This window comes from Stomoxys calcitrans, chromosome 5, assembly GCF_963082655.1.
Source record: "Stomoxys calcitrans chromosome 5, idStoCalc2.1, whole genome shotgun sequence".
Classification (NCBI taxonomy): domain Eukaryota; kingdom Metazoa; phylum Arthropoda; class Insecta; order Diptera; family Muscidae; genus Stomoxys; species Stomoxys calcitrans.
In genome coordinates this window covers 161,358,699-161,377,694 of record NC_081556.1, presented here as the reverse complement: position 1 = coordinate 161,377,694, position 18,996 = coordinate 161,358,699, and the positions used below count along the sequence as shown (strand labels likewise).

Sequence of the window (18,996 nt, the reverse complement as noted above, 5' to 3'; positions counted from 1 at the left end):
GAGTTTTAAAGAAAAAGTGTTTGAAAAAAAAAATTGTTGGGAGTAAAAAAAGTTGCCAAAGCTTTAGCGTGAGAAAGGAGCAAAGAAGAAGGAGACCCCTAACATACCTGATGCTAGTAGACGCTTGGGCGACACATTTCACCAACCACCCATTGTGATTGAGTGATCGATTGGCGGGCTGTCGCTTGCTCGTTGGCAGTGATCGATCGATTGCTCGACCGATCGTTCACATTTGTATTTGTAATGTCAACTACATAGTATGTATGTTTGTATGTGACCATGCATTGGGTGTGATACTTACGAGGCTGGTGGACTGGGCAATGCGACCTGGTGTATCTTCCATGTGGCCACAGATATCGAATGCTCGTCTGCTGCATAGCAGCGCCACAACGCCTGTATGAGTGAGGCTGCAGGCTGGCGACGTCGTATCATGTGTTTCTGCCGCTGCTGTTGTTGCACCTTCAAAGCAAAGCCACTGCCCAATATGCCCTGCATTGGAAAAAAAAACACAAAGTTTAGCGAGATTTTAATTGTTTTTTTTTTCTTTAAAAACTTACCGCTGGCAACGCGAAAAATGATATGCCTAATAAAGCACAAAATGATGCTATAAGTTTGCCTTGCCATGTTTCCGGAACCATGTCTCCATAGCCCACTGTACACAGGGTTATCTGCAATATAACAGGGAAATGTTTTATCAGCACAGAAGGACAAATGAACATTCGTCGAAAACACCTACCACTCCCCACCATAGGGCTTGTGCAAAATTATTGAATTTGTCATTGACATCTTTCTCCATCAAATACACCAGGAACGATGCAAAAATAAGGCCTAGGAATCCAATGTACATAGTGGTGATAAGTTCCTGCGTTCGAGAGATAGAGAACCATTGCAACATCTGCGCGTGATGACCACAAGCATGGCATACTCACTTGTCTGTGTGCGTATACTACACTGCCCAGTAGTTTCCATGTTCCACCGCGGCGGTCCATGCGTACCATTCTTAAGATTTGGAAAAAGCGTAAACCTCTTAGGGCACTTGTGGCGAATACTTGGCCCGATGTCCCCATGCCTAATACAACTACGGAAGCAACTATAGTAATAATATCTGCAAATATTCCAAATAGTTAGTGGGTCATTTACACTGTGAAAGGTGTGCTCACTAACTCACCTATAATACAAAATGGTCGCTTTACAAATTTTAGACGACCCACACATCCTTGGTATCGCGAACGACAACCGGATGACCACAGCCTGCAAGGGAATATTAAGACGCCAATTAGTATCAGAGTATTTTTTTAAGCGTTTCCCCACTGTTCATTTCACATTGCAAAGGTTTTTTTTGTATGGCATAAATGGCAGCCCCCCCCCCATTTGCATATCTAAATTATTGCTGCTATTTATTCCCATAGTTCATATTTCAGTTATAGCCAATTTGAAATGCAATTCTGGTAATGGCGACACAATGCCTCCCACTAATTACGAAATCTATCAGTGAGACCATAAAATTTCTAAATAATTAACTACGTGATATTCTGTAATTTGCCAAATGTTTTACAACAACAAAAACACGACGCCTATTTATGAACAGCTAGTAAAATTTAAAAAATTCCACTGCTATAGGCATGACTCTATAATTAATATTTTCCGCATGTAAAATGCAACCTTAACATAGTTCGTCTTAAGCACCCCCAGCTAAGTAAAGCACCGTTCTTCGTTAAACATCAAAAAAGAATTACCAACAGTCGGGCGAAGCTAGCTGACTGTATTTTACCCTACATCATCGGATATACGTATCTCGTATTTTAGTACCATACAGTGCAGTGCAGTGAAAATTTTATGAAAACGCCTCCATGTAGGACAACAAAGTTCTGGATAAACTACCAGTGCAGGCTTATGTGGAACCCCTGTTGTCAGTATGGTCGGGATATGTTTTTCACAAATAAGTGTGGCCACTTGTGGATGGTAAAATAAAATTAAAACCAATTATTTGTACAATTGCGTGCGCAAATATCCAAAGGAATTTATTTAACTGCCATGCCCACACATGTTTGGTAAATTTTAGTTATAAAATTTACAAATATTTGCACTTTTTCCTCGTCTTGTTTTGACAGATTGGCAAATGGCGTTACCACTTCATGGCAAACAAGCAGGCTTGCACTGGAAACTTTGATTGCGTTTTATGTTTGCCCTTCTCGGCTTATCTATCCAGTACTAAAATAAAACACAGCAGCTGAGACATCGAGTTAACCACACATGCACAATTAGTGGTACACTCAACCAAATTTGTTATTCAAATCAACAAAAATGTTTGCTAAAACAGCAGTTTTTGCCCGCTGAAAATGGGAAAGTAGACATTACTGCTGTTTCAGCAAACATAGGTCTGTTTTATTAGCAAACATTTCGGTCTGCTAAATCAGTAAACAAATCAAAAACAAAAATCTGCTGAAAAAGAGTATTTACTATTTTTTATTTTTGACTGTTACTTGTTTTGATTACTTAGGCATTTTTTTTTTTTAGAAATATTTTTGGAAGAGATGGTTTTAATTTGTGGAATATTTCTGAAAAGAAGCTACCTAATTAACACATCCCTTATACACATGAAATTGCGTCCATTGGTATCTCACTTGAAGCGTGGTCACTGACTACTAGTCGAACTGGCAAAATATCGATATTTTATTTTTTACCAGAATATCGATTGATATTTTCTCTGGCGACATTATTGGCAAAGTTTAAACATTAAAAAAAACAAGTAAAATTGTGCTAAGTTCGGCCGGGCCGAATCTTATATACCCTCCACCATTGATTGCATTTGACGAGTTCTTTCCCAGTATCTATTTTTAGACAAACAAAGGATAAAAGAAAAGAATTGCTATGCTAATTGTATTGAGTGTTGGAGACCACAGTAGAAGTCTATGTGTAAAATTTCAGCAAAATCGAATAAGAATTGGGCCTTTAGGAGCTCAAAAAGTAAAATGGGGAGATCGGTTTATAGGGGAGGTGTATCAGGCTGAAGACCGAATCGGACCATATTTGACACAAATATTGATGGTCATGGGAGAAGCCGTAGTACAAAATTTCAGCCAAATGGGATAATAATTACGCCCTCTTGAGGCTCAAGAAGTCAAGATCCTCGATCGGTTTATATGGCAGCTATATCATGTTATGGACCGATTTACACCGGACTAGGCACAGTTATTAGACATCATAACAAAACACCTCATGCAAAATTTCAGCCAAATCGGATAGGAATTGCGTCATCTAATGGCTCAAGAAGTCAAGATCCAAGATCGGTTTATATGGCAGCTATATCAGGTTATTGGCCGATTTGAACCATATTTGGCACAGTTGTTGGAAGTCATAACAAAACACCTCATGCCAAATTTCAGCCAAATCGGATAGGAATTGCGCCCTCTAATGGGTCAAGAAGTCAAGACCCCAGATTGGTTTATATGACAGCTATGTCAGGTTATAGACCGATTTGAATCATAATTGCCACAGTTGTTAGAAACTATAACAAAACATCTCATGCAAAATTTCAGTCAAATCGGATAAGAATTGCTTCATCTAGTGGCTAAAGAAGTCAAGATCCAAGATCGGTTTATATGGCAGCTATATCAAAACATGGGCCGATGTGACCCATTTACAGTCAAAACTGACCTACACTTATAAGAAGTATTTGTGCAAAATTTCAAGCTGCTAGCTTTACTCCTTCGAAAGTTAGCGTGCTTTCGACAGACAGAAGGACATGGCTAGGTCGACCTAAAATATCATGAGGATCAAGAATATAAATACTTTATGGGGTCTTAGACGAGGAGTTACAAATAGAATGACGAAATTAGTATACCCCCATCCTATGGTGGAGGGTATAAAAATTGCGATCTGTGCCCTAAGTGCATTCCGATCATATCACTCATTTCATAAACATCTTCAAATTGCCTTTGTTGATTTTTTATTGAAATAGTTAAGAACAACGGAAATGACTGCCAGTGCGGCGGGTCAATATTATGGACCAACTTTGACTTTCAATGACGTTATCTTGTTTGGGTGACAAGGCCAGTATTTAGCCAGGTTGTGAAATTTGAAAACAAGTTGAACCTATTGTATTTTTCACCGATTGATGAAGTTCTACGGCCGAATCAGTAATATTTTTACTCATCATTTCCCAAACGCACCACCGGATATGACCTTTTTACCATAGGTAGGGGGTATCCTTATCTAATTCTAATTATTACGTTTGCAGCACCTCAAAATATTGATCTGTGACCCTATACAAATTTGCACACGAACATTCCATTAACCCATTAACGACGAATGGGCTGAAAAATACCCAAGATAGAGCTGTCTTAGAAAAATTCTAGAGAAAGAGGTATCCTTATGAAATTTGGATTGGCGTAAAGAAGACTAATGAAACTTTTTTTAAAAAAAGAGATGTCTTGGAGAACAATTGGCTAGCGAAAGTCGGCAATTATTTATATCCAAAAAAATCGATCAAAAATGTTCTCAAAATTCTTAGAACATTCTCTTGTTGCATTTGTTGATTTCTATATTAAATAAATAAATTTATGGCCATCAGCCTACTACTTTTAACAGCTGTTGCGATTTTATGTCGAATTTATTAAAATCTACGTTTCTTCGCTAAACGGTTATAAAATATGAAGGAAATTTGTTTTGTTAGGAAATGAAAAAAATGTTTACAATTTTTGTTTGTTTCTCTTTCGAGACGAGCTGGATGATCGGAGATGCAAATGGAAAAGGAAAACCAGAAGACTTTTCAACCATGTTAGATGTGATGGCTTCAAGCGCCGTGCGTTGGTATGTTGTATTTGAATCGTATTAATAGCGAAAACGCATCTATGATACAATTACTACATTAACCACGCACGACAACCCGGTCTATTAGCAGTACTTTTTCCCAATGCATGTGTTTTGGTGTAATGACAGACATTCTATCTGTATCAGATTACACTTCTTCCGTATTACACATGTTTGTTTGAACGCTAAAACAACGGCAATGGCTCTCGCCGTTGATCCGGTGTCCCAGGTTCGAATCCTGGCCGGGCTCTGCCGAATTTTTAAGAAAAGAAAAATATACAGATCTTCTATATACAAAAATGAATTTGTGTTTATTTCTTGGGTTTGTAAATTTGTTTGTTCCGTATAGACTCAAAAACGGCTGAACAGATTTTCTTAAAATTTCCACATGTTGTGCAGAAATATATGGACCTGCACAAACTGTGAAAAACATTTTAAGAAAATCTGTTCAGCCGTTTTTGAGTCTATACGGAACAAATAAATTTACAAACACAAATTCATCTGACCGGTTGGTCCTTAATTTGCTTCTAATAGTGGAGCACCTCTTAGAAAATTTAAATCATTACTGCGTTTGCACTTTTATTGGAGATGTTCCCCATTGACGTAATGCGGCTCAATTATCATAAATGGCTATAAAGCCAAGTCATAAAGTGGAGACAGGCATCACATTTTATCTACAAGGGCGCAACGCCTTTCTTTGGTTTTTTTTTTGTGATAAGTAGGCGACCCCAAATGGGTGTTACAAAATGTGATAATTGACGTAAACCTTTAGTTTTGCTTGTCTTAAGGGTGATTCACATATATTTTCTTTATAAATGAAATATGATATCTCTTTATCGTCTAAAAGTGTAAATAAATACTTACCGTAAGAAAAATTCCATTGTGAACCAAATAACAACTAATATTTCCATCCTAAATAATATGTACAAAGCGTCCTCCTCGTACTCTTTGATTGTTGAGAATACGCTCAATGCAAGGCAGGTGAAGACCATGAGGAATCTGAAATTGAAGTGGGCTGTTTTATGGCTTGTTGGAGTTTACAAATAGGGTGGCTACTTACACCATCACATGGTACAGGACAGCCGGCAATCCCCTGGGTCGCTCCAGGAAATTGTAAACCCGACTTTGTAGTCTCCTGTACCGGGCATCGCGGCGGCTGCCACGATTGTAGTTGATAGGCTTCCTCAGTAGCGACATTCGCGGTTGAGCTAAACGATCTGTTTGACCTGAAATGAGCTTACATGACCTGGAAAGACCAAAAAAGAAAACAAAAACGAAATGCTTAGTGAAATCTAGAATATCCGAGTGTGTTTACACAGCAAGAGTCCATGTTAAAACTGTCGCGATTATCTCCCTTCTTGCCTTAATTCAAAAGTCTTCGAATAAAACATAATGGGATCATTGTCGGGATCCATGCTGCCAAGACCACCCGCATTGAATGGCTCCTCCTAAATGTTAAAAATTATTCGCTGTCACCTTTCCACAACTCCGTAGTCTCGGCAATGACGTCTTACACATTTGAACCGCGTATCAAGAGTGTTCGTCAGAGTCGTCAAATCTTTTGAATTTCGACACCAATTCCTCCTTCGCTCTCCGCAATCAACGACACGTTAAGTGTCACTTCGGCCAACTAACAGCGCTACCATTTGTGCTTTGTACCGCCTAGCAAAGCCCGCAGCAGTTCTGCGAACTTTATGGCCGGCGTCGCTGCCTTAGAAATGGGCGAAAACTTCTTCAAAACAAAGTCATGTCATTGTTGTGGTTGCCTCTGAACTTCTCTCTTTGAAGTCATCGCTCAGACAGCAGCCTGACAAAGGTACTAATTTGTCTCTGCTTTGCTGGCGATTATCGAAGGCGAAGGGTATGCAAATGTGCACATGGTCAGTTACAAAAGCGGTTTTGTTTTTCGGCGATCATGATCGCAAAATTCCGTTGAAACACATATGCAATTGCCCTAGACATTCTGCACACACATACCCATGCGCGTATATGCAGCGACACAAATAAGAGATAAGGATAAGCGGTGAGAAACCATCGATTTTCTCACCTCCCAAAAGCAAACACAAATGAAGACAAGAATAATCATTCATTTGGCAATTTTGTCACGATTGCCATCGTGTGTCGCTGTTTTGCTCATTCGTTTCGTACAGAATGACATTGTCAAGAGACATGGCTCAAATGAATGGGAGTTCGCTGTTTAATGACCGTGTGCGGTGTTGGCAACAACAGCAACTAAGTAGCCGTGTATTGTGTCAAGTACATGGGCCATTTTAATTGCAATCACTTCACATACAGGGTGAACCATCAAATTTCTCCCTAAAACTCTCGACTATTTGAGGAGAGTCGTATAAGCTCCTCCTACAATAGTGCATATCACTTTACTTTTCGATATGAAGTCGCATGCAAACTGTTTATGGGAGCTCTATCGGGTTATACACATGTCAGCTGGAAGTCATAGACGAAGACCATATAAAAAATCTCTTACGATATTTTATGTTATCTGCGTACATTAACTTGAAAAATTCCATGACAAACAGTATAAAAAATTGGAAAATAATTAGATTGCTTTGTATTTATTCATTCAGAACATACAACAAAAAGCTACAAAAATGGCTAATAATTACAGTAGATAATTACATTGGGAAAATTACAATTTTGTGTTTTTGAGTGTAGAGCATGGTTTTAATCTTGAAATAGAAGGTATTTGTAAGAAGATGACGAATCTGCTGCCCACCACGGGGACAGTTTCATCCGCAAATATCTCGAGGAATCTTAATCCGAGTGTTCCAATTCCCGTCTCTGTTTTGGTTACCCCCTTTGGCAAACATTCAAAAATATGAGGATCGTACTCTTCTCTCAAATACCATTTATTGATACCCCATATTGCCATTGGTTTAAGGGGAGTTTTCACGATGGAGCGTACATCACCCTACAATTGGTTATCAAATTCGTTTTCTAATCTCAAATACCTTTCATTTAAGCCACATATTGGCATGGTCGAAGAATGTTTACCCTTTGGGGTGTGTTTTGGGGAAGGGGTGATGCCCTAAATACATGGTCCTACATTTGGATATCAAATTCGTATTCTACTCCCAAATACCTTTATTTGAGCCCCATATTGGGATGGTCAGTGAAAATGACACCAGTTTGTGGGGTATTTTGGGAAAGGGGTAGACTCCCAGAAAATTGATCCCGAAAGTGGGTCTTAATTCTTGCTCTACCCCCCAATTCCTTTCATTTAAGCCCCACATTGACATGGTCGGTAAATAAACTCGATTTAGGGGTGTTTTGGTGAGTGAGGGGGTTCCGCAAACACTTAGACCAGAAAATATATCAGCATCGTGCTTTACTCTCAAATATCATTTATTTAAACCCCATACTGCCATTGGCCTCAGAATAATCTCAAATACCTTTTATTTAAACACGTTATTGCAAATGTCAGCAAATATGTCCGGTTTGGGATATGGACCCTAAAAACGATCAATAGCGACCCAATTTTTCATGGTGAGCAAATACGTCCTATTTGGGGGTGGGACGTCTCCTAGACAGTTGGCCCCGAAAGTTGATATCAGATTCGTAGTCTACTCCCAAATATTTTTCATTTGAGTGCCATATTTCCGATTTGGGTGGCCACTCAGTGACTTGGCCCCGAAATATATATATAAGATTCGTGTTCATCCCATCCCATAAACGCGCAAAGTAGATACAAAAGTATCCTCAAATAGACTCCGAGTTGAATGCGATATTGGTAAATTTGCTACAAATGTTAAAGACCTATTTTGTTGACACTGCTAAGATATAAGATTTTAACTTTGCCCTCACTAATGCTGGCGATATTTGTGAGGTTTTCAATCATATAAACTTCTCTATTAGGTGGTGTCGCTTTATAACACCTTGCTCAGACCCGGCAGAAAATGAAGTATCTTATCATTAGAACTTGGACTGGACATCGGTTATTAATGTGAAATTAGGCATACTACAGTGAGTAATCAACAACAATAAGCATTTTTGTTTTGTCGCAGTTTACTTTTGGCGAACCCTGTGCTAAACAAAAATATTAGTATACGAGTAGTGGTACGTTATCGGTTAACAAGTGTAACTTATTTAATAAATCGAACAAGAGTGAACACAAAAACACAAAGCTTAAGTACTAAAAGCACCTTTTGTCCGCTGAGTACTCCAAATATTAGGGTAAACCGTATTAGAGTCTACCCAAGCAGAGCAATTGATGTTGTGATGAAACAAATTTTAAAAATAAATGACAATCCTATTACAATACTGCTTCAACGTTCTAGACAACGTTGGAAGACAAAGTGAGATATGAAGAGGGCTTAAATACGATAACGAACTTCAATGATATGAACTTGGCCAATGATCCAGTTGCCTCTAATTTGGATTATTTTACTTCTCGAGAGGAAATTTTGTACATCTTCTCCAAATTAAAAGGAAAATTATCGTATGGAATTGACAAGATACCCAATATTATACTTAAGAAAGTCCCTATGCTATTGATATTTGAGTATTTGACACTATTTAACAATATGATTAACAATGCTTTCTTCCCAAAGCACTGGAAAATAGCAAAGATGGTTGTCATTCCTAAGAAAGATAGGGACATTACTCATCCCAAGAACCTAAGGGCCATAAGTTTGCTGCCTAATATTAGCAAAATATTTGAGATTTGTTCTAATAATATTATAAGCCAACAGTGTCTGAAACTAAACTTAGTGTGTGAGAAGCAATTTGGTTTCAAACATACGCACTCTACGATTCATGCAGTTAATTTATTAGTATCGAACATACAGTGGAATTGGAATAAACTTTCGTGTACAGGGGCATGTTTAATCGATTTTGAAAAGGCATTTGACAATATTTGGATACCAGCTCTAATTTATAAGATGCTCAGTTACAAACTTCCTTTTCATCTCGTTGTTTTAGTCTACAACATGATAACTGAAAAGGAATATATTATAGGAAAGGGAGCGAATTGTAGCTCGAACGTTTTTAAGATGATAAATGGCTTACAGCAGGGAACAGTTAATGCCCCAATCTTATTCAATTTATATATACACGATTTAGTAGATAGGACACAGAATATTATTGCGTTTGCTGATGATATAATTATATATGAGTTTGGTTATAATATGGCTGATATAAACAACAAGCTACAAGCTGCTTTTAATGTTGTTGAGCAGTACAGTATAGACTGGAATATGAAGATAAACTTGCACAAATGTGAGGCTATCCTGTTTCGTCCTCCAGTTGGCAAATGCAACTGGAATATAAGGAGAAATTGGAAAGATTTCCGAGTTCGATCCAGGGAGGCTAACGTAGATATACCAGTAAAGGATGAAGTTAAATACTTAGGAATATATTTGGATAGATTTCTATATTTTAACTCACACATTAATAAACAGATCTTAAAGGCTAGAAATGCGTTTTTTGCTTACAAATCTATATTTTTTTCTAAGAAGATTGTTAAGGAAATCAAAATTATGATATACACATCGGTTGTGCGATCGATTTTATGCTATGGTGCGCCAATTTGGTTTAACATATCACCCTCTTATATGGAAAAAATCAGAAAACTCGAAAGAAAATGCCTACGTTCCTGTACCTCTCTTTATAGAACACCTAGTAGTAATTACCAAAAATTTGTATCCAATAGAGTATTATATGAAGCTGTAAACATAAATAGAATAGACAATTTTATAATTAAAACAATTAGAAATCATATAATGAAATCTACTGAAAATGTTACAAACAATTTGATTATGGCCTCTTACTACGCTGATGATTTATATATTAACAAATGCTTGGAAACGGGGTTCGTTCCACCTGAAGCTTTTCTTTATCTAGATAAATTACGTTGTATTCAAGACAATTTTGGTATTCCTACATTTTACCATATATATAGAAGAGCCAATATAAAATCTTTCGACATAAATAACCCTGGCGTTGATACTAGATTTGATACCACAATAACTCAAAGAGATAAGATTGACAGTTTAGGCATACAAAGATATTGGTGGCATAGGCCATAATCTTCTTGTTTTATACCCCTTGACACTTTTTTAACTAAATATAAAAATAAAAATATACATGAGTGATGTTTTTTTTCAAATTTTTTCATTGCGATACATTATATATAAGCTTATTTTAGGCTTAATTTATTATAACGAACTATGTAATAAAAACTATCTATTATATTAGAATTACTAGAGCATCCCTATGGGAACAGTGTAAGGAATTACTATACTATATAATATATCTATTTGTTTATTAATAGAACTATGTATTAATTAACTGAAATAATAAACATTTAAAAAAAAAAAAAAAAAAAAAAAACACATATATGCGCACATTTGTTTTGAGGCATAGTAAGCAAACTGCGCTTATCAACGGCGTCCCTCTACCTACTCCTCCATTTGTTTAGTGTCTGTCAAATATGATAGTCGTGCCTTAATAGCTTCAAAGCAAATTGAAATCTCTTTACGAGCAGTCGTGAGTTCCCCACATTGAGAATTGCTTAACAAATCGCTTTTCATACAACTGATAACAATTCGGAAGTATTGAGGTACTTCAGATAGCTTCTTACCTCACTATGTTATGGCCCTTCGAGGAATCTTTATCGTTCTCTCGAGGCAAATATGCGATTTTGGATTTGTTTTTATGATGGATTGCCATGCCAGCTGCAAACAGAAATCGTTAAACATACACATACGATATGAATAGCCAATTAATAGATCATTGGAGTGTTTATTTTTGCCATTCCAACAGTAAATAGTTCATTGATTTCCAAATCGATTCAAAACTGATTTAAAAATCGCCAAGCTCAATTTAAAATTTTTCCATGGCAGAAATTGAGCACGGATACCACACGTAACTACCACACGTAACTTAGATAATAACAATACCAACTTCAGTAATAAGTGGCCAGTGGAATTAAACATGACAGCCAATAATTTCTTGGCACAAAAATATGTACGGAAATCTAACAGAGTTTAGTGCAGAGAGCTTACATTTTGATTTAATACTGAGCAGCTCCAAATCCTGGATACATACCACCAACAAATGCTTTGGTATTAAAAGTGATTTCATTCATTTAAACATTTGATGGATATGAGACAAAAAATGCCAAATGTACCAGAATACTTGGCCAGACAGAAATAAGCAGCATGAAAATATGGGAACATTTGTGAGGTACTGTACCATTTGGTATGGCAGCCATGTATAAACTTCTACCCAGAGTACGAGTACGGACTCCGCTCGAAAAAGAAGGAGGCCCCCTATCAATGGGCTTAAACTTGAATCGGACAGCACTCATTGATATGTGAGAAGATAGGCCCTGTTCCTTAATGTAATGTAATGTAAAGCAATTTTTGAAAATATGAGAAATAATTTTTAAAGAAAAAACACGAATTGTTTTTTTTTTCGAGTTGATTACACAACTTCATTCTAGATGGATGATGTCAAAGAAAATTTTTCGAAAAACAAATAAACATGCATTAAATTCGGTCAGGTTGAACTTTGGATACCTACAACCTCGGATATATGTTAACTGGAAATCTGCAGCTGTGTATCGCATTTGCGAATCAGCGCAACTAATGCATCCATTTGATTCTATTCAACGCAAACGGCATGTTTTGCGATGGTGCTGATGTGTATGCATCGCTTTCAAGCAAACGAGAGCCACTCGAGTTTAAATAACCACCGCAAATACAAACGACCACCGGTGTTTATATTCACTCATAACACCGCCATTGACAAATACGATGTTAAATGCAGTGCTACACGGGTATTCAAACCATCGCCACTCATGTCAATGTGTTGAGCATAACACTGCATCAATTGCGGTGACGATACACACTACCACCGAATTTATATGAGAATATCGCAAATTAGAAAAACCGGAGATCTGTATATATGGCAGTTAAATGTGAATTTAGTCCGATCTGGTCCATACGGATATCTTAACATAGCTCATTGTGCAAAATTTCAGCAAAATCGGCTAAAAAATAGGAACAATACTTTAAATCGAAATGGGGGCTGTATGAAGATATAGTCTGATATAGTTCTTCTTCAAACTTAACCGGCCTGTGGACCATAAAGAATCTGTAAAAGGTTTCATCTCATTATCTTCATTCTTAAAGACTAGCGTGATTTCAAGGACGGACAGATAAACTGGCGGAAATCGATGTTGATGTGTTACAAAATTTACCCATCTTTCGGTGGTGGGTGTAAAATAATGTTCGGTATGAGCCAGCGAAAAATTAAATCTATCCCAAATTTCAAATTGAAAGTAAAAGTTATCAGATCTACCACAAATGTTCATAAATCAACAACAGGTGTCCTCATTCTGACAACGTCTGGTGTACGGTTTTTTTTTTCAAGTTTGCAAAAATGCTATGTGTGCTTTTGAGTATCGAACCTGTGTTTCATCCATCCCATGATTGTGTGTTAACAAACTCTCCACCTCATTGCACCGCAGAGGCCTACGAACATACAATATTTTAAGATCATTTAAACCAGGGATTCGGAGCAGAGTGAAATGTGGAGCGGAGCGGAGCGGAGCGGAGCAGACATATTTTTGCCAGAGCGGGAGCGAAATTTTGTGAACCCGGAAGAGAGCGGTTCTAAGGCCATACCATGTGCAATTATAACCCGATTTCGCTAAAATTTGGAACAGTGAGTTGTAGTCCAGATCATACTATAATTGGATATAGCTGTCAAACAGATCGATATGGCAATTTTGGGCCTTCAGCCTATAAAGGCCCTATTTCTAATTAGATTTTATTGAAATTCAGAACAGTGAGCACTGTTAGACCCGTTGTCATCCATAGTAGCATGTATTACCCGACCTACGGACCGAGTATGATCCACACACGGCTTTAGTTAGATAAAAAGCGCCTTCATTAACCGATTTCGCTAAAACTTGGAACCGAGAGGTCTTTGACATCCATGCCAAATATGATCTTGATATTGGGTCTTACAGCGCGGGCCGATTCTCTTTATAGACAGAAACTAAAACGGATCAAGCAAATTTTTTATTTTTAAAAATTTGGTTATGAATTGCTTCCAGTATATGTTGAAGAAGTAAAACTGGATGTTTCGTTTTTATTTTGGAGCAAGAGAGGTTCAGACCATACTTTGCAAAATTGTTGGAGGTCGTACGATAAATTATGCAAAATCTCAGCCAAATCGGATAAGAATTGCGTCCTCAAGAGGTTTAAGAGTTTCGATTGGGAGATGGGTTTATATGGGAGCTATATAAACTTTGGGAGAAGCATTTTGGAGGTAACAAAAGCAACAGATTTGCAAAATCATAGCCAATTCGGTTGAGAATCGCGCCCTCTAGAGGGTCAAGATGCCAATTCGGAAGATCGGTTTATATAGAGGCTTTATAAAGACATAGTTCGATATAAACGGCGATCAAGAATACTTATAATCGGAGTTGAAAATTGCGTGATGTTGTAATTGCCCTATGAAGCTGTGAAAAATAGTCAATTTAATTGTAAAGGAGCAAATGCGGGGCAAAAAAAAAATTGCCGGAGCGCAACGGAAAAAGTTACCCGCTCCGGATGCCTGTTTTAAACTAAAGGTTGTAAAGCCTACACCTGTTGTAGGGAGAAATGAAATTGACAACGCGCGTTGACAAAATCATTGCCCCGGCACGGGTTAACTGTAAGCACCACACATGCTGGAACATTTAAGTCCGGTTTGTGTGGTGTTCATTGCTGTCACGAGAAGCTTAGCTGCGAGCTACCGGGCGCGTTCACAGGTTGCCGATATTGGAATGCTCCATACGGAGTAGCTACAATGGCAGTCGCGAACAATCAGCGGTATCGAGCGGAGAGTCTCAGTGAGAGGCCGGGTGGCACTGGCCCTTGCACAACTAATGAGTGCCTATGAGGCTCGATATGACAAGGCGAGTTATTGGCGCCTTTAAATAACCAATGGTCACCTTGTTTTCGTGGCAATCGGTCCTTTGGACTGGAACGAGCTTGCTCACACAGGAGTTTGACGAGGATCGCCACCTCCACATGAAAATGTGGCTACAACAACAACAAAATCATTGCCGTTGTCAATATTTTCAGCAACGCCTGTGTATGATAATAACAGGGTGCATGGTTTATTTTTTTTTTTTTATACAATTTCAAATCAATTTCCGAGGGAAGAGTAAAAGATGTTCGGTTAAAGGGGTTTAAAAAAATTGTGGCCTGATTAAAGGTCAAACCATATCCATTTGATTTCTGAAGATTCCCTTGCATTTGTTGTTGGTTTTTAGTGCTTTTACATTGTACGCTAAATAGCGGGGAGTTGGAAAGGAAGATGTGTGGTAATTAATACAGGTAGCTCATAAACACATTGTATAAACAATGTTCATCGAATTTATGGTCCGTTGAATTTCACTGCTCACTGATATTAATTACAAGTTAATATCAATAAAAAATATTTTTATTGCATATCTAATTGATTTGGTGACTAGCCATGAACAATGGCTTTGTTTGTTTCTAGCCTGATATGCTTTTACTAATGCTCTTGCGATAATTTGTTGTAAATTCTATTGCTGTTATTTAGTATTGTTAACAAGTTCGAATGACTTAAATTGACTTGGTCAGTTTTATCTGGTCAGCGGACCACTTGAATTTCTCCTTCAGAAGCTAGAGGGGGGGTTTCTTACGCCCGCTCTATTTGCATGTATTTAAGTCGAATGTGTGAAAATCAACAATTAATTAATATACTGGACATTGTATGGCGTATAGCTTATATACAAATATGTACTCAAACAAAAAATCGAAAAAAATAAACAATAAATAAAAATAAACAAAAATAAAATGGGGTACATTCATAAGTTTGCGACTCAATTGAAAAAGATCTTGTCTAACGAACACCGCCGTCAAATAAAGCAAACAAACAGCAAAAATTGGAGAACAAACAGACGAACAGCTGAGTGGGACATGCTTCATGGTGGGGTTCCAAACGAGGGGTGCCAGCCACTCGACATGAAATAATTCTCCGCTAGACTCAGGGGGTGGCATATGTACAACCTCGTCATCATTTCACATGGAACTGCGAGTTGTGTTCATGGACTTGGGGAGATGGATGTTTGTTTTTCCTCTAATTATGATGCATTGCTTGGAAATCATGTTAGTGAGTATACGAGCTAATATTCCAGTAAAAGCTCCTCATTGCAAATAGGCGACCACAAGTGATTAGAAATTAAATATTTTACCCAGGGCCATTAATTTTGTGAAGAGTTGATAAAAACAAATCTTATTATTGTCACCTCACAGTCAAAGGCACTTGAGCACTGACATATCTTAAAAATTTGTCAATTTTGAGAATGTAAAGTATAATCATACGAGTCTGTGTGAATTTTAAATCCAATTGAATTTTTCACATACCAAAAATGTTCTAAATAGGCCTTGTTGCCAGACATTCTGTATACATATATCGAGCGATAAGACTTTTATTTGAAATCAATCTATAAACTGACAGAATATAGCTAAAACGGAATCGGATAAATCGGTTATTAGGTTTGTTGTGGACACACATTTCGAAGGTTGAGGTCTATCCACAGTATCAGTTGGGATACAACTTAAGATCTCTTCTGAATAGAACAGAAACTAACGCTATACGAGGCGGTAACCTTAAAACTTTCTAGATTAGCCAAATTTCTGGGCTAAGAACTGTAACTGCATTTACTTTTCATTGAAATCTGGTCTTCTGAAAAAGTTTGGCTTTAGAAAAGATTTTAGCACCAAATTTTGTGTGTTTTCTTTCAACATCGATCTAGCTATGTCCGTCCGTCTGTCAGTTTGTCGGTCTGTCTGTGGTAATGACTAAAAATTTTAAAATGTGCCCTTGAATATTCCATTAAGGAATCTCACATTTCAACGAACGCTGTCCGATTCAAGTTAACGTTTGAACTTTTTTCTGATTTTCTCGCCAGGATTCGAACCCAGGCTTCCATTCTCATAGGCGGACATGTTAACCTATGCGTTACGGTGGTTTATCACGTAGTTGTTGTGATTATCACGCTACTGCCTCTAAAAATTAAGATGAATTGAAACTTTGCAGAGATTATTTTCATACCCACCACCATAGGATGAGGGGATACTAATCTAATAGTTATTTCGTTTGTAACACCCCAATATATTGATCTACGACCTATAAAGCGTATATTTGCTTGATCGTCTTGACATTATAATGGTGATTTCGATTGTGCAAAAAGTATAGCATTTTTTCGACATGAAATTTTGTGCTCGTTTGTCCAAAAAATGCAATCCCATCACCGGGTGTAGTGTTCGTTTGTAATACTGTTGCCTACAGAGAGTGGAGAAATGTTGCATTTCTTACACCGTGCCAAGTCTGCGGTGGAGAATGTCGCACTTCTAATCAGCGGCATCATTCAAGCAAATTTTGTTTGAACAGAAGAAGAAGAAGACAACATTTGTTGAATGTTTGGAAAAAGCGGCAAAATCTTAAAAATAAATATAAAACAAGTAAGACCGTGCTAAGTACGACCGGGCCTAATCTTATTGTATATACCCTCCACCAAGGATCGCATTTGCCGAGTTCTATGCGCGGTATCTCTTTATATCAAGTTATAGTCCTATTCAGAACATAAATGAATGCTGTGAACATTGTAGAAGTCATTGTGTAATATTTCAGTTCATTCGGATAAGAATTTAGCCTTTTAGGGGCTCAAGAAGCAAAATCGGGAGATCGGTTTATATGGGAGCTGTATCAAGCTATTGATCGATTCAGACCATATTAGACACGTATGTTGAAATTCATGAGAGAAGCCATTGTACAAAATTTCTTCCAAATCGGATGAGAATTGCGCCCTCTAGAGGCTGAAGAAGTCAAGATGCGAGATCGGTTTATATAGCAGCTATATCAGGTTATGGACGAGAATTGCACCCTCTAGAGGCTCAATAAGTCAAGACCCAAGATCGGTTAATATGGCAGCTATATCAAAACATGGACCAATTTGAACCATACTTAATGCAGTTGTTGGAAGTGATATCAAAACACTGTGTGCAAAATTTTAGTCAAATCGGACGAGAATTGCGCCCTCTAGATGCTCAAGAAGTCAAGATCCAAGATTGGTTTATTTGGCAGCTATATCAAAACATGGACCGATTTGGCCCATTTTAAATTCTAATCCAATCGACCTACACTAATATAAAGTATTTGTGCAAAATTTCAACCGCCTAGCTTTACTCCTTCAAAAGTTAGCGTGTTTTCGACAGACAGACGGACGGACGGACATGGCTAGATCGACTTAAAATGACATGACGATCAAGAATATATATGTAATTCATGGGATCTCAGACGCATATTTCAAGGTGTTACAAACAGAATGATGAAATTAGTGTACCCCCATCCTATGGTGGAGTGCATAAAAATGGAAAATTTTACGCGTTTTAGTTTGTTCCTTTTTTCTAGACGAGCTAAAAAAAATAAAATAAAATGACCTTCGCCCTAACAGGCAATACTTAAACGCGTTTTATTTAGCTAACGGCATATTGGATGCATTGCTAGAAAGTTCTTCATCCGAAGACAATAATGTGATTTTTACCTTATTATTTGGTTGAAATGACTACACAATGGACACATGAAGATGTTTGGTTGAAAATATAAAAAGCGCAACACCATGAGAGGGTTGGGGCGACATTTGCAAATTAGTGCAACATAAGTTTAAAATTTTTTTCAGAACCGAAATCACCATAAGTCAATCTAGCCATTTCCGTCTGTCGAAATTACAATAGCGGTCGAACGAACTGAGATATTCTCTTGAATTGAAAAATTTTAAATGATTTTAAATATCGGTTTAGATTTGGACATAGCGTTCTCCCGATATGACATCTTGACCCCCCGGAAACCGCAATTATTATCCCATATAGCTGAAATTTTACATGTAGTGTTGTGTAACGACTTTTAACAATTGTGCCCTGGATAACGCAATTGTTATCTGATTTGGATGAAATTTTCCATTCAATGACATATTTATAAACCGATTTTGCCGTATTTTCACAGGATTTTTTCGAAATGTGATTAATATATATATATATATATATGAGGTGGTGGGTGGGTAACAAAAAGTTGGACCCAGCTGAATTTAATACTTTTTTATGTTTTATGACTACAATTGTTCGGATCGAAACACTTCTG

General features: G+C 37.5%; 1 protein-coding gene across 11 annotated transcripts in view; it reads right to left on the bottom strand.

Moving 5' to 3' along the window:
• LOC106084573 (potassium voltage-gated channel subfamily KQT member 1) overlaps positions 1–18,996 on the bottom strand; it is a 117,996-nt gene that overhangs the window by 24,171 nt on the left and 74,829 nt on the right. For 9 of the 11 annotated variants that reach the window (XM_059370030.1, XM_059370033.1, XM_059370032.1 and 6 more), the window contains 7 exons: positions 5,873–6,058; positions 5,677–5,811; positions 1,169–1,251; positions 930–1,105; positions 737–862; positions 558–668; positions 302–489 (listed from right to left, as the gene is read on the bottom strand). In XM_059370030.1, coding sequence (XP_059226013.1) covers positions 302–489; positions 558–668; positions 737–862; positions 930–1,105; positions 1,169–1,251; positions 5,677–5,811; positions 5,873–6,009 — 956 coding nt within the window. In that variant the 5' untranslated portion in view covers positions 6,010–6,058. Of the gene's footprint in view, positions 1–301; positions 490–557; positions 669–736; positions 863–929; positions 1,106–1,168; positions 1,252–5,676; positions 5,812–5,872; positions 6,059–6,174; positions 6,462–18,996 lie in introns of those variants that run through there. The other 2 variants (XM_059370031.1, XM_059370028.1) reach the window with 2 other exon arrangements.